Source organism: Cryptomeria japonica, chromosome 10 (genome assembly GCF_030272615.1).
Source record: "Cryptomeria japonica chromosome 10, Sugi_1.0, whole genome shotgun sequence".
In the NCBI taxonomy this organism is placed as follows: Eukaryota; Viridiplantae; Streptophyta; class Pinopsida; order Cupressales; family Cupressaceae; genus Cryptomeria; species Cryptomeria japonica.
Window position 1 is genome coordinate 277,118,713 of NC_081414.1, and position 22,933 is coordinate 277,141,645.

At 31.5% G+C, this 22,933-nt stretch overlaps 1 protein-coding gene across 4 annotated transcripts in view; it reads right to left on the minus strand.

Moving 5' to 3' along the window:
* LOC131035498 (MADS-box transcription factor 23) overlaps positions 1-22,069 on the minus strand; it is a 101,630-nt gene extending 79,561 nt beyond the window's left edge. The window contains exons 1-5 of one of the 4 annotated variants that reach the window (XM_057967205.2): positions 21,435-22,069; positions 19,416-19,494; positions 1,655-1,716; positions 1,469-1,568; positions 1,309-1,350 (exon numbers count right to left, since the gene is read on the minus strand). In XM_057967205.2, the coding sequence (XP_057823188.2) occupies positions 1,309-1,350; positions 1,469-1,568; positions 1,655-1,716; positions 19,416-19,494; positions 21,435-21,616 (465 nt within the window). In that variant the 5' untranslated portion in view covers positions 21,617-22,069. Of the gene's footprint in view, positions 1-1,308; positions 1,351-1,468; positions 1,569-1,654; positions 1,726-19,415; positions 19,495-21,434 lie in introns of all 4 variants that reach the window. The other 3 variants (XM_057967208.2, XM_057967206.2, XM_057967204.2) reach the window with 3 other exon arrangements.
* Positions 22,070-22,933: the final 864 nt, after the last annotated feature.

Genomic DNA, 22,933 nt, shown 5'->3' on the forward strand with positions numbered 1-22,933 from the left:
TCATGTTTCTAGAAAGTGGAATGACTGGAATTTTATGGATTTGGGATATCTATCTTCAACTTTTTTTTACAATTTCTTAGGCTTCTTCAAAATGATTTAGGTTGACAATTTGTTTTTGTGTTTTAGTTGTTTGAATGATTTTGATTTCTTTGAATCCTAAAGATGGTGGATTTGTAATAAACCTCTTTAGATTTTTATTTTATAGACTTTAACTACATATAAATTTTTTTAATTCAAAATTAAATATACTTATTTTTTATACCAAAAATTATTATTTTTTACTTTTTATTAGAATTCAATATTTAATTAGATTAAAATTATTTTTATTTTTAATACTTAAAAAATTCTGATTTATTTAATATGATATATATATATAATAATTCTATAAACTGATCTTTCAGCTTTAAAAATGTCTTTTAACATTATTATTTTTCATTTTTATTCAATTCAATATTAAAAAATATTCAATAATTTTAATTTTTTAATATTAATAAAATCTTATTTATATATATAATAATTTTATATTCATAAAATAATCTAAAAACTGACATTTCAAACTTTTAAAATATTAGAAAGATATATATCTAAGAGCTACTAAAACATGTCAAATGCACTAACCATGTCAACATTTTGCTTAAGAGGAGATTGATAAACCCGCAAGCAAAACGACCCAACGTATATATATATATAAATTAAATTTATGTTATTTTATTAAGATGGTTAAATTTTAAAAATTGACCTTTTGATTTTAAAAATATTAGAAAGAAATTAAGATTATATAAATCAATGTATCAGTTATGTCTTTAAGATGGTCTAAAGACTGATCTTTCAACTCTAAAAATATTAGAATGATATCAAAGATTCTAAAAATCAATTATATAAGAATTTAATTAATTTGGATATTTTCTTTCACTTTATTAGCATTATAGAATATTAATTTAGATTGTTTTGATTAATAAAAATTAAATTTTATTTATTTATATGATTTATATATAAATAATATATATCTATTTTATTTTATAAAATTTAAATAATATAGATTAAAATATTATATTTATGAATTTCTGAAAAATATTGAAGAGTAAATAGTATTATTAAAAAAATGAAAAATACTTATGTAAATTATACAATTAAATTATTTATATAATATACTTCAGGATTTCTTAATTTAAAATGATTTAAAAAAAATTTATAAACAAATCATCTTTGATATAATTAGAATGTGTATAAAACACATATTTACTAATTATTTACAAATTAATAAAAAATAGTGAAAAAAATATAAATAATTTAGAACATTCATCTTACCTGTTTTTGAAGCTCATATATCTCTTTAAATAGACATTCATCCTAAAACAAAAAATCAATAAAAAGATATATCAAATTTAAATTATTTTTTAAATTAATAATTCTAAATACATTTTGAAATATACAAATATATAAACTATGTAGAACATTTATGTTATACCTTTTTAGAACAAACTTGACGTAATCCCATTTCCAACTTGTTTTCTAATTGTTGCAACTCTGCCATAGTTAGCCCTTCAAGATCCTTTCCATGCATGCGTCTACCAAAAATATAACTAAATCTTCATATAAACTATTTCTACACTAACATATTTAATATATCAAATAACTTTAATTTCCAAAGTACCTCAAAGCACGGTTAAGATCTTCAATCTCTTGTCTGATCCTTATCACTTCTTGATTCTCAAACTGAATTTCCTTCAAGAAGTTTATTAAAAATTAATACATTTTAAACATTACGATCATGATTCTCAAGCTGAATTGTCTTGAAAAACATTTATTAAAAATTAATACATCTTAAACATTAAAGTTATGATTCTCAAACTGAATTGCCTTGGAAAACATTTGGTGCATGTTAGTACTTCTGAAACATAAAATTCAAATATTAAAATAATAAATTTTATGTAAACATATCTAAAATTATTCAATCATGATTGATTATTTGTTCATTTCAATAAAAACGAAATATCATATCCATATTTTTTCAAAATCCAGTTGAAAAAAGTTAACATTATCCTGTTGCAACAATATGAGCGGGAGCGGAGGAGGAAAGAGCGCCAGGGTTTCAGCTTGTGCTGGAGAGGCCGCAAGGGAATCGGCTGATGATGACGGGGATCCTAATGAGGATGGAGATCGCCAGTTCATGCTTGGTTTGATTGTGGTCTTTGATGGGTCTTCTGTTTTGCCCCCTGTTTTTTGGATTTGGCGTGTGGCGACAGTGAGGGGCATTTTGGGAATGCTAGAGATCTGGCCCTAGCTATAGCTGTGAGCTTGAAGGTTGCTGCCAAGTCCTCTTGGGCTACAGTAGTTGTTGGGGATGCCTCTCTTTCCTTTAATGCTGTTATTTTTGGTATGTCCTTTACGCTGGATCCTGTGGTGGGTGGCCGATGTGAGGAGGTTTCTAGCAGCGGTAGTTAGTATGGTCTGTTGCTCGGTGAGTGATCAGGATTAAATTGGGAAAATATTGAAATCTAATTTTCAAAATTTTCTATGTTTTAGTAAATTGCAATTTTGAGGGTCTTCGGTGCATTTTTGGACAAATGTTGGGCGCGGAAACATGATGAGACATCTTCGATGTTTCCGAAATTTGGTTCTAGATTATTTGAATACCTTTCCAACGCATCAAATGGTTTGTAATTCGGAGCTAGGATGAGAAAGTTATGCCTTCTCAAAGTGGACTAAAATTTTATATTTAGTTTTTTGATAATTTTGATAGTTTTAGTAGTTTAATTGTAATAAACATTATGGTGACTCTTCGTTTCAATTCCAAGGGATTTGTGTGACCCTTGGGATACATTCGACTTGTATAAACTCCAATTTTGAATAGAATGGAGACAGTTTTTGGTTTGCAATCTTCTTGTTGTCAATTTCTGTGTTGAAATCTACAATACCGCAGGTATCACACCAGGTATTGTAATCTGGTTTTCATAAATCAGATCAGTGAGCCTGGTGCTGATGGTGACTTTGTTAGTCAAGGTTTGTTGTTGCGTTACTCTTAATGTGTGATATAAATACTAGAGATAAATAAATCATGAGAGATAGTTAAGCTATGTCATAGATCTTTAAGGGTGGCGCTGAACAATCAAGGGGATAAAGGATGCACATCTTTCAATAATTTTCCAGTGCAATTGTGGAATTTGAACCCGTGACCTAAGTTCTGATACCATTTGTTAGCCAAGGTTTGTCGTTGCGCCAAAAGATCATCTTAATGCCCGATACAAACACCAAAGATAAACAAACCACGGAAAGCAGCTAAGCCATGTTGTAAATCCTCAAGAGTAATGTTAAACCGCCAAGGGGACGAAGGGCACACACCTCCCAATAGACTTCTGGTGGGGGGTCTTTCGTGGTTCTTATTTTCTGCACTCCTTTCCACTCTATGGCCTCGATGGATGGGTCACCCTCTTGGACGGTTGTTGTTGTCTCTGCTACCATTGTTATGGCTGGGTTTTATTCTTGATCACCTGGTCGTCGATCCTTCCTTGGAGGTGCTTGGTGGTTTGTGAGTAGATATTTTTGTTCATGGCTTTTGGATCTGTTGGGTATGCATTTATGCATTCTATTATTTGTTTTACCCATTTTAAACTTGGTATCTTTTCGTGGTGATGTTTGGATGAATGTGTCCCCCTAGTCGTGGTAGGGTTTTGGTGATCATCCCCCTTTTTGTGTTTGTGGACCTAGAGTTTTTTAGGGCAGTTTTTGTTGCTCCTTTTTGGTTACAAGTTGTTTTTTCCTCTTTCTTGGTCTTTCATTCTCCTTTGTGTTGGAGCTGCTTTAAGGGGGTTTAGGTTGCCTTTATCTTTGAAGCTGCCATTTTTTTTCTATTGAGGTGGAGGGTATGATGGTATGGATAGTATTTGGAGCTGCTTTAAGGGGGTTTATGTTGCCTTTATTTTTGAAGCTGCCATTTTTTTTCTATTGAGGTGGAGGGTATGATGGTATGGATAGTATTATTTCTCAGCATCATTTTGTGGGTCCTTTGATTGTCCTATTGAGGTGGAGCCAGCTCCTATTAAGGTGGTGACTGGTGTTGCAGATGATATGAGAGACGTTTGGGGTTGAATACTACCCTAGGTATTTTTATCACTCCTGTTCCTATTAAGGTGGTGACTGGTGTTGCAGATGCGATGAGAGACCTTTGGGGTTGAATATTACCCTAGGTAATTTTATCACTCCTTTTATCCTATTGAGGTAGATTTTAAGAGTGGTTCCTAGTTCAGCTCATGTTGCTCTTATTGAGGTGGAGCTTGGAGTGGTCGTTTGGGTTTTGTATTTGTTTCGGAGGAGAGTGAATGTTGAGAGCCTTGGTTCTATTGCTCTCCTTTATGCTTCTATGGTTAAGGATGGTTATTTTTTTGAACTAGGTTGTATGTTGATTGCAGCCTTGATGATATATCATTTGAAGGTTATGTGAGCCTTTTCATAACCCATTATAAAGGTTTTGAGAGCCTGTCAAAAACCCTATGCTATAGTGATGTTGTTTGTTGGCTTAGGCCTTTTATTGTAACAGCAAGGTCTCTCACAATTTATTGTAGATATTGTGTTGTTGGTTGGCTACTAATGGTCTATGGGTTATCTTTAGCAGCGTTTTGAAATCCGTTTGTATAGGGTTTCAGGTGTTTTCAAAACCTGTTTTACCCCTAATCAACAACATTAGATCCTATTGCATTCATTATTTTTAGGTCTATCAAAAACCCATCTTATCTTAAACAAAAACATTATCCAATTGTATTATTATTTTTTTATAATCTTAAGGTTAAAGATAAACAAATACTTTCAGTTATGCTTTCCACCTTTCCTTCTAAGCATGACCTATTATTATAATTAATAAAATATAAAAAAAAAGGTTTAAAGTTGATATATTGTGTTGTTTTTTTATATTTAGTTTTTGTTTTATTATAAATATGTTATTTTGATGTTTAATTTATTTTATTTTGTACATAAGAAAATTTTAATATTAAATCTTATAGTTCATAAATCTATCTAAAATTTTTACAATTTGGATCAATTTTTACTACAACCATTCAAGCATTCTAGAGTGGACCATAGGTGTGGATCTATCCCCTAGTTAATATCGTGTTCGTTATTTCATCCTCCCAATTGAAATACATTTCCCCATCCCAATTGAAATACATTTCCCCATCACCATGAGCTTAATCCTTTCAAATATTCTAACTATTACTTGTAAGATTATGTGCCAGATATTTCAAAGTGGGCACCTAGAATCTTATATTGAAAGACAAGCTCTAGAACATTACTCATCAAGGAAAAAACAAGACTCAATCTAAACACATTTATCAATTGGATGCATTAAGCATGTATCAAAGTAGACATATACCACATCATCATACACATTTTGCATATTTCTCTTAAATTGCATCTTCAATCTTTCTCATTGACAACAAGCACTTGATTATTATCAAATAAATTGATAGCAATGGTACACAAGGACATGTTCCCTAGGGAAATCCTATTGTTCTCACCCTTAAAACATTTTGTTGATGCAAGGAACACCAAGGAACGTCCCCAAAGTCACCCACCTAGAAAAAAATGAAGCTTTTCAAGGATGATAAGAATGATAAGGGGGAAACAAGAGACAATCAATCATCCAAATAGAAAACCTTTGAATGCTCTCCTACTCTCCTAAAAACATACAAAAAGGTCCATTCAATATAAATAAAAAACTTTAGTAATTTGCAACTCCTATAGACAAAGACAAAAGAAGAACTTAAGAGGGAAGTAAGCATTGGTTATGTCATGTTCTCAACATGCATTACAAGAACAACAACACAAGGGTTTAGACCCTTTGTGGATACATAAACATGAGGAAAGAGGTTGTGAAAAATAGTCGTACATAGAAGAACAGAGTGTGTATGTTTCACGTGGAGGGTTAGGTTAGAAATAAAGATGTTCCAATAGAGACTATGCAACGTACTTGTCTACCCATACTATGGTTGTCGAGACTCAAAGGGTAGAGGATTCTATCAAAGCAAAGAGAAGGATGCTAGTGTTGTAGGGATGAACATGCAATCATGGGAAGTGATAGGTTATTCAATTGCCAAATATTTCTTTTCCCATTCCATGTTGCACATTCTCCCTATCTCAAAGGAATATAGAAAGATACAAAAGTCATTGGTTGCTCATATGTTTCCTAGACAATATAAACTACACACTAACCTCCTTGATAGAGGGAATTCTAAGGTGATTTTGTTGATTAAGGATATGAAATAAACTTGGCTATGGATGAGCGAACAGATTTTAGATCCACCACTCACCAATATTATAGTTATAGATCTATATCTAAATTTTTCTCTTTTGGAGTCCTTGATTGTACAAGAAAGCTTAGGATGCAAACTTATAATATTAGATTTTGTGAGGGACAATAGAGGAGTTCAAGATCTCAAACATCATACAAGTTGTCACTGACTCAACACATATTTGTGGACAAACTAATTGTCATGATGGCAAAGTTTCCTTACAGCACATTTATTGAACCTCGTCTATTCAAGCATTGAACAATGCTTTGGAAGACATGGGAAGATAGATTACATGAAGGAAATGACGGTAGATGCTAGAGACATACAAATGTTTTATTTCCAATCAGCACACCTCACTAGCTCCTTTCAAGTTGGGTTAGGAATTCCTTAAACCTAGACATAGGAGTTGACCATTATTAATAAAATTATACAAGCTAGATATAGGAGTTGAGTATTACTAATGAAATTATACAAGTTGCATATGAGTAAAACAAAGACCAGAATGCAAGAAATAAATATTACACCATGCTTCTCCATCATAACTCCATTTGAGCTAGAAGAGGATCAATGTGCACCTAGTTAAGCTTTAGAAACCTCCAATGGCCTCCAAGAATCCTCTTGATGTGCTCTTTGTTTTGATATGTCAATGATAGAATGTGGATGCTTCTCAAACCTATAAAAACATAACTTTTCAATAGAAGTATTCTTTGAGTGGACAATATGTGCATAGGATTTGAAGTGATTACATAATTGGCTTGGAGGGCCTTTGATTTTTATATGTGAGGGAAGATTAAGCAAGGGATAGGATTTGATTTGAAAATCAAATGGTGAAGGATTCATGAAATGACATGGTTGGGGAGTTTCCAAGAGACATCACAAGATTGACAAATTTGGGAGAGGAGAGGATTAAGCAAAGATCAAGAGAGGATTTGTTTGACCAAATTTAATGGTGGGGGATGAATCCTCTCACAAGTGTGAAAAAAACACATGGAAAAGAGAGTAATTATACATATGTAAGGAAACATATGGAAGAGTGGATTAGGACGAGTGTCTCTCACACATGTGCAAGCACACCTTGGGAAGAAAGGAAAGGAAACATGTGCCCTCTCAAAAATGTGAGGACACATTGGGAAGAGAAAAAAAGACAAGTGTCTTATCAAGAACACATGGAGAAGAGTGGAGAGAGACATGACTTCCCACACGTGTGAGAGTCACATGGGCTAAATGGAGGTTGGGATTTTCTTGATCAAATGGAAGATCATGTTTCTGTTGTAGCTTTTTAGGATAAGTAAAATTAGGATGTGATTAATTAAATTAATCATAATTAGGCAATTGCAAAAGATTAAATAGTTAATTAATTTTAGTTAACTAGCAAGATTTGAGATGGAAAAGGACAAGCTAAATAATTATATTTACATTTATTTAATTTACAAAGGATATAGGATAAATGGTCAAATTAATTAATTAAATATAAATTTATTTAAGGATGAGGAATAAGGATAAAGGATGAATTAACTAAAAAGTTAAATAGTCTTTATTTAATTAATGGCTAGGATAGAGACAAATCTAATGTGATCAAGTGTGGACAAATTTAGGTGCCTATATCAACTAATAGAGTTGTAATAAGACATGAGTTCGAATGAAAATAAATTCGATGAGGGCTAAGTACCTTAAAGCTAACAAAAAGTGAACTTTACTTGATATCACACTATACTAGAGAATTGTACTTGAGAAATTGATATTTTATTTTGGATCAAAATTAAAAGATAATCAAAATTAGAGAAATAAAACTCTAGGATGCATATTATCCTGATTTTATCATAAAAAAATTTATCTTCAACATCTATAAAACAAGTTTGGCTGATGATATTTGAGGTGAGGAAAATGATGGTGGTGATAAGGTGCATGACAAGCCTTGATACGCAAGAGTTGAAATTTAGGACTTCCTTATCCCTTGGTCAAGCCCTAAAATGAAGTCAATAATAAAAGTAAAAACAACTACGTGACAATAAATGCCAATACAACATTGTAGTGAATGTCAATGAAATCTTGATTCTTTCTTGTTGAAACCCAATATAAGTTGATGAGTGAGTGTGTTGGAGAATATCCTCAAGATGTTCTTTGATAATAAATTTCACTTATTGATTGTTGAGGGATTGATTGACATTGATGTTATTGGTGTTTAATATTTTAATACAACTATTTTATTAATTTTTTGTAGGTAATTCTATTTTATTCTTAAGAAGCCAATAAACATGTATTCTTCAAAGTCAACTAAGTGGTTAGAAGTTGCAACTTCCAACTTCCAACTTTGGAGTAATTCAATTTAAATGGATTAATTCAACCTCTAGTTATCAATTTTAAATTAGTAATTTTCATCTCTTTTTTATTATAAATATGACAATAATGAATAGAATAGCCATCATATTGTTCATTGTGATTTGAATTTATCTTTTTTACGTAAATAAGTTAAATAAATAATTATTAAATGTATAACCAAATTTTATATTGTATCAAAACATATTTACTTAAACTAATTGAATAACTTTTTAGCTAATTTAATATCAAAACATTAAAAATAAATAAATAAATAACTACACGATTGCATTTGATATTGTTCAATTGAACTCCAAAATTTAGAGAGACAGTCCATTCAAAAAGATTTAAAAGTTACCAACATAATCTAACAATAAAAGCACAACTCTTGATAGATCACAATACATATTCACTCTTGAGAATATCCTGAGTTTCTTATTTCAATTACACTTTTGTTTAACATGTATTAAGATCAATTCAACTATAATTACTTAAAATCGTAGTAAAATATTATCAATCTTTTATCTTCTTACATATTTTTAATTGGATAAGAAGACTTTTGGAAGGACTATGAATCCTTTTACAAAAGGAATATAACGCTATTCACAGCAAAACAGCACCAAGAAATAGCCACGAAACAGCACAACACCAAACAACTAAACAGTGATTACTGTTTATCTTTTATCTCCTTACATGTTAGCATAGATTCTGTTATTACATTGTTTAGTAAACAGTGATCATGTAGTTAACAGAGCGGTTATGCAGTTACAATTGAGATAAATGATTCTCCACTGTACAAAATCTTTATTTTTTTGGTTCGTTGTTCATCAAATCAATAATGAAATATATTTTCTTTGTTAATTTGGTGACAGTGCGATGTAAACTCCTGTGCCTGTGCGCCTAGAGTAGTTTCCAGCACTTGGAAGTGTAGAAAAAGAAATTGTGGTAAAAGAATTCAGACTAAGAGTTGGTAAAGCATAAGAAGCTGGATGACTATGCAGATGTGAGTCTGCGGTGCATGGAAGGAAATAGAACTGTGATCTTATGCTTGTGACAGAGGTGATAATGAAAGTCCATTTGAAGCAAAATGGCGTCGAATTCTGTTCATTTCCAAATGTTAATTAAGTTTGTATAATGGTGTGAGAAAAATGAAAGAGTTCTATATATGGAGAGTTTTGTCTAGACGAGAGATGGACATTTCAGTGCAGGTAGAAGGGCACTGTGCTTTAGCAGATTCAATGCTTACTGGCTTATGTATGTAGTGCTGAGCCATATGAGAGGCACGAGGTTTCACAAGTATTGCATCAAGCTGCAGAGCATGGTCTCACTGTCGCTCGAACCCGGGCTTTCAACGATGGAAGATACAAAGCCAAGTTACAAATTCCCCTAGCATCTATAAAGAGCAAGTTTTTGAGGCTTTAATGGATCTTATTATGAATTAGACGAGATCTCATGGTATTAAATTTCTACGGAGTCTGGTTAATAATTACAAGGCTTAAAGCACAATATGTTGAGTAGAGAACTAAATCGGGGGGCCAAGAGGATGAAGATCCACCAGATGATAAAATCAAGAGTTGGATAGTCATTCAACATAAGAGCACTCATAAATGGCTACCTAGTCATTTGCATGCATTTTTTATTAGTGGTAATTTGGAGGTAAGTTGTTTTGCAAGAGGAGACGCAATTCGAATTAGTTTTATGAGTATTGTAAACAGTCAACCAATTGATATATCTTTTTTGAGATGTGCCAATCAAGTAATCTAGTTTCTTACTATTGGTACCTGAAAAGGTGCATTCCAAACATTAAAGCAATTGATGAGTATCTTGTAGATGAGCAATAAATCTTCAAACAATTATGCAATAACGAAGAAAGATGAAAATTGAGGATGTTGCTCAAAGCATATTGTTGAGTAGTTTCTTATACGTTATTGGCTAAGTTATCTGTTCTGGTTGGGGAGCGGGTTTGGAGATGTGAACCCGGTTCGTGGGTTCAGGAAAAAAAAAAAATTGTCTTTGGATTCATGGGTTGGGTTCATTCGTGTGTGTATATATATATATATATATAATATGTAAAAATTTAAAGAAACATACAAAATTATAAATCTAAATATATTTAATAATATGCTACTTCATCATTGATCAATGTCAAATATCAATTGAAAATTCAGAATTTCAAACAAAAAATTAGTTTTTTAATATTAAAAAGTCACTTTTTGGTGACTTTGACTGGCCCAGCCCGTAGTTTCGCCTACGTCCGTGCTCGGTTTCAGCCAGGGTTCACCATTTTGGTTGTGGGTTCGTCATGGGTTTGCCTTGACGAACCCACAGGCAAAATGAAGAACCCTGGCCAGACCCAGGGCAAACCCAACGCGGATCCGGTTCGCGTTTGGGGCCCAAAATCCGTGAACCCAGTAACTTAGGTTATTGGAGACCGGCGACATCTAAGGTTGGAGATTTTTCCATCATCCCACGTCAGCTTCTCAATTAGAAATGGTGCTTTGTATGAAAAGCATATATTGATGGTGCTTTCTTTTTTTATGCTCACAAAATTGAAGAATGCGTATATTTTGAAGTTTGTTTTATGAAGACAAGGAATTTGGTGAACTTAATATGAAGGTGGTAATATGAGAACTTGGAAATTTAGCTCACTACACCCGTTAAAGGGTTACTAGGCAACCTGATGGAATTCCACCTAATTCAAGATTTGTTTCTTCAAAGAAAAATCTTCTAAAAAATGTGTATTTATTTTGCGTAATTGACATGTATTTTTGTTTGTGTTATGTTAACCTTAAGGGAGGTCTCTTGGCAAGATAAAATTTGAGGTTTCAAGGGTATATTTACAATGACAATTTAATAAGGAGAAGAATGTTAGCATAGATTTTATTATTACACTGTTTAAAATACAGCAGTTATGTTACAGTTATAGTTGAGATCTTGTTCATTTTCATCAAATCAATAATAAAATATATTCTCCTTATCATTACACACATAAATAATTTTGAAGAGAGTTGACCACATAAAGTTCATTTGAATCCTCCTTAAAAAAAATTGTTTATAATTTTTTCATATCATAAACAAAATTTTCCCAGATTTACATCAGGTATTATTTTCTGTAGTATTGTCAATTTTCTTCAAATCTACAACAATTTAATGCCTTTGATAAATAATTTCTTAATCTGCTTGAGTCAAGTTTTCATCCACAAACTTGGCAAGGAAATAAAAGGTTTGTCATCCTTTAATTTCTTCCTTGAGAGATTTCATCCTCAAGTTAAAAAAATTGTTGTTTCATGCTCTAAAGGAGCAATTATCAAATAATAAATGGTATGTTCTTCCTATTCATTTTTCCTTCTCTTAATTTGGTGTCTCTTATATATCTTTTTTCCTTCAATAGTCACGATTATTCACATACCCCTTGAACTGCAAGCAATCACAAACTAGGACACTCTTAGAATTTATTCTTGACTTCACTAAATATTTTTGAAGATACCAAGATCTCAAATCAATCTTGCAAATATTATGAATCTCTCTAATGATGCAACGTATTTCGATAATTTCATATTTGTTGCTAAGTCTTAATTAAACAACTGTCTTTCTTGCCTTCAAATAATTTTGCTTGATGATTCATATTGTCTTGCAAAGATTCTTTAATTTTTGTAATAGAACTCTTGTATCTATGAGCTCTTTCTTTGTGTTTCTAAACACATCTAGAACTCCCTATTTTTTGAGATGTTTTTGCATAGTTTTAGACTTGTCATTTATTTCATTCTATTGAATTCAAACATTGCCAACTTTCTTGATCTGATTTAGAAAGGTTTTAGTTAACCTTTTTCTTTGTATATTCAAGGCCTTTATCCAATTTTATCCTCTAGAGATCACTAGAATTCCTTGTACAAAAAACGTTTGGAACTTGAAACAAAGAATCCACATGCCCTGCATGGCAAGTTGTATCCCTTACTCTATCGCCTCTCTTTACATGTTTTCCATCATGACAAGAGTTTGTTGAGATATCCTTAACACTCATTTGTGTGACCAAAAACTTTCAAAGTTGGCCTAATTGAATTGTCCTTCTTAAATTCACATTCATCCTCAATGCTATTCTAAAAATCAATTAATAACTCACCGTGTGGAAGTTCGAAAGATAGTGCATGATTTGGTGCATCTTCCTTCAACTTGAACTCTTCCCATCTAACAAGTGGGACCCCTTTTGTCTTCTCTTCGTGGATGTTTTGGTGACACACCATTATTAAAAACCAATACAACATTGTGTCCTACGCAAGACTCTTTATCTTCAACCCAATATTTTGGTTCTCTTGTTCTTGCTCATTGATCTATTCATTTTATAGTGGCTCTAGTTCTAGCCCTTCTTCCTTGAGTTTACTAGCTTCTTGTGATTGACTTTGATTTAGACTTCATTGCTTCTATAAAAATTGATTCTTCTGGGTCTTTTCCTTGATCTCCTCCTTCACCATTTTTCTTATGTACTCATATAGTCCGCTTTTGTTGGGATAATGGTTCTTGAATGCCTCCAAGTACTCATCAAAAGGAACACTAGCTTTGAAATCATTTGGCAACTTTTGATATTGGTCAAAGATTTGGAGGCCTCAAGTTTGTACCTTTCTTTGTTCTTAAGTATTTTCATCAATAGTTCTTGAATAAAATTCATTTCCTCTTCTTTTTGAAAGAACCTTGGTTGAAAAATATTGTATTGGGCCTCTATAGAACCTTTCATATCTATCTTCCTTGTAGACTTTCAAGTCTCTATGACTAGAATGCATCCAACATGCTAGCTTTACTCTCCAAGATGGCAAGATCACTACTCTGACACCAATTGTAATCTCTCTTTTTTAATTCCTTTAGTTTCAAGCCTTAGCACACAGAATATAAACTTGCACAATTGATTATTAATAAGATTCTTGATTTTTAACACATTGATTTAATAACTAATGTCAAAATTAAATTTCTAAAATTGCTTTGGACACTAAAAAATCTGGCCACACTTACATCAAGTATTATTATCTATGGTAAGGCTAATTTTCTTCAAGTATACAACTGTTTAATACTTTGCTAAATAATTTCTTAATCTGCTTGAATCAAGGGTTTTTCGTCCACAAACTTAACAAGGACAATAAAAGAGTTTTACTTTTATTCCTAACATGAGGGGTTTCATCCTCAACTAAATGAATTCCTGTATTGTCAAGTTAAATGAATAGTTATGCCATGAATTGTTTGGTGCCTCTTATATATCTTTTTTCCTTCAATAGTCATGATTCTCCACATGCCCCTTGACCTATGATAAAATTAAAATTTAATTTATATTTTATAATTATATTATAGTTAATTTATTATTATTTATTATTGCAATCTCATTTAAAACGGGGGTCATAAAAATTTATTCAATAATCTGATAAATAAATGCAACACTCCTAACCATAATACATATGTTTTCCATCAAAAGAGAATTCTTAAAATGTTATATGTTGCACAAACAATTAAGGAGATAAAATTACTCAAAACAAGTTTCTCAAATCCAATTCCAGCAGTATAAAAATAAAAATAAGTTTTCCAAAAATAACAATTGGTTCCACCAAGATACTTGGATCGTTTGTTCTTACAAAGGCCTATAATAGTTGTACTATTGTAATTGAGAGGCTTTGATGATAAAAATTCATATATGTATTTAAAAAATTTAAAACTTCCACAACTACAAAATAAATTGAAAGTAAGAAAAAAATTGTATTATATATATATATATATATATATATATATATATATATATATATAGAGTATGTATCTAAGTTACATTTTCAAGATTCAAAATTTTTGAAGGAAATTTTTTAAAGACTTCAAAATATTCTTTAATCAAGATATAAAATGATAAAAAAATAATATTTAAAATAATAATATTTTTATAAAAACTTCTAAAATTTTAATATATTATATTTACTTTTAAAATTTTAATTAATTTTTAATTGTTTAAACTTTTTAATAACTATTCTTATTATTTTTTAAAAAATTATTGTCTTACGACCACGTCTTTACGTCCTCGACTCTTAAAAGTACCCTATCGTGAACCTAAAAAATTCAATGTGAAAAAGTGTTATTATAAAATTTAAAAAATATCTACCTAATGCAAACCTAAGATTACATATACAAAGAAACTAGTAGATGGGACCTCTTAAAGAGGTTTAAAATGAAAAGATTGTAAGACGTATATATGCATCTTTATGCTTCTTTTTTCATATTGTGGATACCCAATATATCTGGGCTTAATAAAGAATTTGAGTAATAAATAATTTATAAATGACTAATGAAAAGAATATTATGTATCTATTTTTTTTTATAAATGAAAAAGGGAAAGGATCTTAATTTCATATATAAAGCAACAGCTTAAAGCATCAATCAATAGAAATAGCAAACAGACCAAAAATATTCAACATAGTCTAACTTTTTCAACCAATAATTACCTACAGTATACCATCTAGCCATAATCAAAATTTGACTCTAAGGCCTGAAAAAAGCAAAAGGACTAAGAAATAAAGTCTTAGTATCTAGACCGACCATAATCAAACTACTAACATCATTTAAACAAATACTACTAAAAAGGTCTAGAAGCCACCACCAATCGATGATCAAAAAGGGAAACAACATAAAGACTTAATTCTTGGGGCCAGAGATGAACCCCCAATTCTTCGACAGCTTCTACAAGTTATTTTTCCAATTTCCTTGTGGAGAGATGTAGTTGTAGGTGCCATCATCTTTGACCTTTCGATTCTCTGCATCATTCTTAAGTTTTTTCTTTAATTTGGACTGTCCTGAAACCATGTCCGTCACTGCCTTTCTCATGATACCATCAGTGATAACGATGAAAGAGTTTATAGCTTTTTCAAGTTGAAGTTTGGACACTCTAAACTCCTATGCCCTAGTTTCCACATCCTTCAATCTCACTTGCAGGTCCGCCACCTGAACTTTCAAGATTGCAACCAAGTTACCATTCCTATTTCCCTCATTTTTTGCGTCCTGAAATTCCTCTTTAAATTGTGATAAATTATTTCAAATGTTAAAGTATCATGTATTTAGTTATTTCAAATGTTAATATTAATTTTTTCAAGTAATAAATTGTGATTAATGTGATAGGATTCAAATTAGAGATTAAAATTATGTTCAAATAATAGCTATAGATTGATATTCAGTTTTGTCATTTGGTACAAATTTTCGATCACATTTATCCATGTTGACTTCAAGAATATCTATATATGCTTGTAGCTATGTCTAAAAGCTTGGTGATGTTGAAAAGCACCTAGGAGGAACTACTACTGTGCAAAAGGGAAGACTTGTCTTCCTTAATAACTAGTCAGCCCTCTTTTCCCAAACAAAGTTTGAGATACATGTCAATCAAAGATGTAAGTGCCTAGTATGATGAAACAATATAGTATTTGTTGATGCAATGGTAATACAAAACATGGTGTTTATGAGATTCAAATGCTAAATTTTTTTTATGATAATTAATGACCTAGGATCATCCTTGGATATAAAATCTTAGATGCTCAATTCAAACTATTTTGGTATGAAAGATAATGGATGATGATCAAATTTTCTAGAAGTGTCAACTTGGGAAAGAAAAAAAACAATTTGAAATGGGATGCCTAATTGTAGGTGGGCCATTAATGAGGGATATGTTTTTGCCCACAATCTAGTCCAAAATTGATCAATTTAGACCTCTAGGATTCTCTAAAAGCAATTTAGTGGTAAGATCCCAATTGGGAACAAATTACATACAAAATAAAATAATTGGAGTTTTAGGATACTATTTTTTTTTCCACTACCAAACTTAGGTGTAAACTAAGGTCAAAAGAACTGACTAGACAATTTTATGACTTGCTATGTATTTAAGAATTCCTATGCAAAATTTATTACTTTTTTTTTGGCTTATACCCAAAAGACCAAGTTGAGGTTATAATTTGCATGGAACATATTTTCTTTCGTCATATCAACATACAACTATAGAACATACTTTCTTCTCTCATTCTTTATAGTATCAAGTGTATTTGGTGATGGATTAAAAAATGCACCCACTTCATTTACTCTATGACAATAATCATGTCGATGTGAATAGAGCAAGTGATGTATGGAAGAAAAAGAAAAGGAGTTTCAAGCATCTATGCAATTAAGTAAGTTTCAATAGTGGGCAATCACACTATTTAACTCAAAAGATACAATATCATAACTACTATTGGTATTTTCACAAACAACAAGATCATTTTGAAACCTCTAACCTATTGCATGCAATGCTTTTCTTTTGCCTAGAAAAGGCAAGTATCATTCTAAAGTCTCCAAATTAACTGCCTAAATTCTTCTCATTTTTTGTTTGGCCTTGTAGGAGCATAAATAGAAATTTAAGTGAGACCTAATTAGGCTAGAAGCATCCAAAGAGATGTTGCCTTTTTATCATAAAAGAGAAATTGTGACTATAAGTAGATTGCAATAGAACAATGAGGGAATTGCAAGATTTTGTGATTGATCTTAGGCCTCGCTCTTCAAAAGTTTTCTCTCAAATTTGGTTTCTTTGGGGTAAATTCTTGCATCTTTTACTAATATTGGCTTGCTCTTATTCCTTCCACTCAATTGATAATTAAATGCTATAGTACTTCAACTCCATTTATTAAACCTATAAGTAACATACATGGTATGAAATATCTATATTAGTTTACAAATCAAATGGTATCAAAGTGATAACATCAATTGGCAAAAAGTAGTTGTGATTGATTTGCATGTTGATGGGTACAACAAGATCAAGTGGGAAAGTGTTGCATCTTTCCACAGAGATATTAAATCATGTAGTTGGAGGAGAGAACTAAGAAGCATGGTAAGATATGTAGGACCTCTAGGTCTTGATTGGAAGTAAAGTTCCTCAAGTTAGAATTGTTGCAACAAACATATCTACATTAATGTCGGTGTTGAAGAGAACCATGAAAGATTTCATGGAGAACTTGTACTCGTTGGAAGACATTAAAAACATGAGAAAAGAACACACAAAATAGAAAACAAATGAAAAGCCCTCACAAAACAAGTCCAGTAAAGGCACCTTCAAATAAAGGTGAAGCAAATAATGAAATTTTGCAATTTGTAAGTGAGGTAATTGCAAAAAACGCTTGATCATCGATTGGCACAAGTGGAAAAATATTTGAATATACATAATCTTAAGAGCATAGACAAAAGTTTTTATTTTTCTAAATTAAGAATAGAAAAAGCTTCTTGGTTCAAAATTTTCTGAAATTGGTTGGTTTTGAGAAATAATATCTCTAATTGATTCATTGGAAAAATTAATAAATTGATTAAAATATAATTTCATTTGATATATGTAATACTAGTAAAACCTATGGAGTAACAATTTTTGGAACTAAATGAAGAGGAATGTGTGTATGAATACACTAGTGAGTTTCAAATGAGCAAGAACAACAAGATGAGTGTGTTTTGATTAAGTTTCTCTGAAGCCTTGATAGGCATCTTCAAGGACTCATATGCTTACTACCTTGAGGCAAATGGCCCACAATGAAAAAGTAAATACCACTCAATCAAGGACAATTAAAACTTCATTTTGCATGTCCACTTGGCAAAGTCCAAGCAAACCCAAATCAATGTTCGTCAAGCAAGGAGAAAGTTCAATATAGTCACAAAGACCAATCCTCTTAAATGAAGGAAAGAGAGTATAGTTACAACTCCATCTAGTTCAATCACTTTGACAATTCAAACCTCAAATCATAATACTAATTTGATTTTTAATAACTCAATAAAATAAAAAGTTATGAAACAAAGTTAAATAAAATAATATTTTTGAAATATTTAATTGATATCAATTTATAATTATATATCTTTATGTTTTATAACATCGTCAATATTATATATCTGTTTGAACAACATAGGAGTTTTTTTGAGATGGTTGCGATGGAATCACAAGATCTAGGGGCATCCTCTTCGGATGTCACAAATGGTGGGGTTGCTGAAACTATACAAGAGTCTCCTATTGAAACCCCTAAAGTGAGAGAGAATGGGCCTCAAGCTGCTAATTTTGGTGATAGGGCTCCGGTTATCAATTATGGTGATAGCGCTCCGGCTATCAATTCTGATGGCTTTTCTACTAAGGCTATGCCTGCAAGGAGGAATACAGATGAAATCTCTGAGACAGTGGTTGCAGGCTTTCATTCTGAGGATAATGGTGCGTTGGTTTGGCATGACAAGGCAACGCAAGTGGAAGAAGGTTGGATTTCTATTAAGGGCAAGAAAGCAAAGTTCTCTAAGCCTTCTTTTGACATGACTCTCCACTCCCACAAAAGTAGCTCTAAATGTAAATCTTGATGGTTCTTGGTTAGGGGGTTGGTTTTAGGTTGGCTGCAAACTGTTCTTTCTGCAGCTTTGTTTTAGGGTTGGTTGGCTGCAAGCTGTCCTTTTTGCAGATTTTTTTTCCATGGTTGTCTGTGCTTTCATGTTCCTTATGTTTGGACAACTTTTTGGTTGAAGGTTCTAGATCCATTCAAAATCTGATTGTAAAGGGTTTCGGGTCCCCTCAAAACCTGTTTTTGCTTTAATCAAAAACATCATCAAAATTTGAAATGAATCATTTGTATTAAAATGTCATACATAGTTGAAAATCAAACTCAATCAATTACATTTAAAACTCATTTTGTAATTAATTGATATAATTAACTTTATAACTCAACAAGTTCTAGTAAGAATACATTTAAAAATAGATACTACACAATCACTCATATATTGTATACTTGTTTTTAAGTAGAAAGAAGTTTGAGAGTTGAATTGTACCTCCTCAATAAATTGTTCATTATTTATAGTGGTATTGGTATTTGAGTATTTCTGGTACTTCTCCAAAATCATCTTCATGCTTCAAATCATAAAATATTCAAATTAAATATTAAATAAATATATATTTTTAAAATAATATCATTGAAAAAAAAAATTAAAAGCAATATAAATTTATATAAAATTTAATTAAAATATAGATAAAAACATCCTATTAATTTAAATTTAACAATATAATTCCTCTCAAATAAAAATGCATTGACAATTTACAAAACAATTATATTATAAAATTTGAATAATAAATTTTTTATCAATGTTTTTATATATTTTATATAACATTATAAAATTATTAAAAAAATCTGATGTTTAAATTTTACAAACTTCTTTTGTATCACATGGCAATCCTCCTAATTTTGGCAGGATGAAGAGAAGACGTGCAGGATTAATTTGAAAGCGGTGTATTATTTGGAAATTCGTCTGATCTTCTCTTCTTTATACACAATTTCTTTGAAAGCAGTTGATTTAAACTGTTCATCTCTTCTCTTTCCATGATTCCTTTGAAAGCAGTTGATTTAAACTGTTCATCTCTTCTCTTTCCATGATTCCTTTGAAAGCAGTTGATTTAAACTGTTCATCTCTTCTCTTTCCATGATTCCTTTGAAAGCAGTTGATTTAAACTGTTCATCTCTTCTCTTTCCATGATTCCTTTGAAAGCAGATTATAAAAAATTGATATTTGGCAATTTGTTGATCTTCTTTTCTAAATATTTTTTCGAAAACAGTCAGTTTGTTTAATGTGATATTTGTAAAAACAAAAATTGAAAGCAGTTTGGAAACTTGTGTGATCTCTTTTATCTGTAAGATTTCTGTAAGAACAGTTTATATAAGATCTTTCTTATTTGTGAGATTTCTTTGACAGCAGTTTCTATTTTAAATCGGTATGTAGAAATTTTGCTGATCCTAAGATTTCCCTGAAAACAATTTATATACGGACATTTGGAAATTTGTGTGATCTTCCCTTCTATATGTTGGATTTCTTTGAAATCAACTGTTACCGAAAGTCTGCGTGATCCTCTCCTTTATTTGGAAGATCTCTTTGAAAGCAGTTTCTTTGAAATAGACTACCATTTAAAAATTTGTACGATCCTTTCCTCTATTTGGAGGATTTGCTTGCAAGCAGTTGTTTTAAATTAACTAGTATTTGAAAATTTATGTAAGATTACTTTACAGGCCGTTTTTTTTTAAATAAACTGGTATTTGAAAATTTACGTGATCCTCTCTTCTATTTACAAGATTTCTTTGAAAGCAGTTTATATAAACTGTGAGTCGAAAATTTGTGTGGTTTTCCTTTCTATTTATAAAATTTGTAAAAAACTGTGTGATCCTTTCTTCTATTTGTAAGATTTCTTTCAAATAAACTAATAAAAAATTGTGTGATCCTATCCTTTCTATTTGTAATTTTCAAAAGCAATTTACATAAGCTGCTAGATGAAAAATAGTGAAAATTATGCATTCCTCTCCTCAATTTTCAAGATTTCTTTGAAACCAGTTTATGTAAACTGTCATTTGGAAAATTGTGATCTTCTCTTCTATTTGTGAGATTTCTTCGAAATAAACCGACGCTTAAATACCGGTATAAATTTGTGTGATCCTCCTTCGAAATAAACTGAAATTCGAAAATGAATGAAAATTTGTGTGATCATATCTTCTATTTGTAAGATTCGAAAGCAATTTACATAAACTGCTATATCTTCTATCTATAAGATTTATATGTAGATTACATAAACTGCTAGATGAAAATTAGTGGAAATTTGCGTTATCCTCTCTTCTATTTGAAAGATCTCTTCGAAAGCAATTTATTTAAACTGCTATTTGGAAATTAGCGTCCTGCTACCCTCTAAATTACCAGATACGAGTACTTTAGAAAGATCCTTTTCCTATACCACATTAAATAATCACTGTAAGCTGTGCCTGAATTTCAACATTTGCCACACTCAATAGAAGCGACGAAGAAATAAAATACCTGGTACTGCAGTACTGGAAAAGCTTCCCGGTTGAAGAAAATATGAGGAGGCCTACATCCGCTTCACACAGAATAGACAGCTCCTGCGCTTTCTTGACCAAACCCCGCCTCCGCTTAGAGAAGGTCACATGCCTCGCAGACCTCTTTTCTATTTTCTTTATCTCTATTTTCTCCCGAGCCATCTCAGATCTATTGCTCGCCAAAGCAAAACCACACAAAAGATCCTGCAAAAGCAGTTACGACTGCAACTCGCAGAAAATATTGTCCTTTTCCAGCGAGACAATCTGATCCGAAATCCCTCCGCTCTTTCTGGTAAGCATTTATTTAGGCCTATTTATTTATTTCTCATATTTATGGAAGAGTAAGAATATGAACTGTGCAGAACCTGCATGACATTAAATTTAATGACTTTCGTACATGTCCAAGGGCCGCCTCTTCAGCTGCAGATAATGGCAAGGACAAATTGGGCAAAGATGGGGGACCTTCATTAAAGATATGATTTGATCATACGGTATGGAGTGGGAAAGAAGTCGCTGTCTTACCTGGAAGAAAGGGAAAGGATATTGAAGGCAAGAAATGATTGATTGATCAAAGCATGCCAAGTTTTTGTTAGTAAATTGAATTAAATTCAGAAAACTGTCTAATCACAGGCCCCAAAGACAATTCTCGACCGAATTAGGGTTCTCCAAACTAGGAAATAAGCTAAATTTGGCCTTCTCTAAACAAGGAAATACCACAATTATTCTTCTCTGGCCCGCCATGAATTTTGGGGAGAGAGTTTCTGGAAAGAGGTTGCTTCTTCAAATGTAGAAATGGTAGAGCCCGCCTGTACAACGGCGTTTGTGAAAGCTGCAAACATTTATTAACACCTGTTCCTATCAGGACTCGACAAAAAAGATAGTGTAGTCAAAGTAATTATTAGATTGCCAACAACAATTATTCTTGCCTGTGTCCTTTTATCATTTTTATTGGTTGTTCTTACTACTTTAAGGGAGACTCGTGGTAGAAGTTCAGATGATTCTACATGTTGAATAATTGTTTTTGGTTTTTAGTGGGTTACATTTTATGTTTGGATAATGTTTTTTTTTAAGTATTAGGAAAACTTTCAATTTTGGGGTGTTCGATAGCAATTTTCTTTATGTGTATTATTTGAAAAGATTTGTTTTTCAGGATATTATTTGAAAAGATATATTGTCTTTTCAATTTTCAGCATAATAAGATCAGGTGGACACATGTTAAGATATATTGTCTTTTCAATTTTCAGCATAATAAGATCAGGTGGGCACATGTTAAGATATATTGTCTTTTCAATTTTCAGCATAATAAAAGATCAGGTGGACACATGTTAAATGCTCGTGAAGAATCATCACACTCAAAATAAAGGTGGGGGAAAACAACCTAAGTAGAAGTGCTTGACTTTCTTTTTTTTCATTTTACCTTGGGCACTTTAGTCTTAATCTTTAAATTGAAACTCATGCTCATCTAAGGGTTTCCAATAA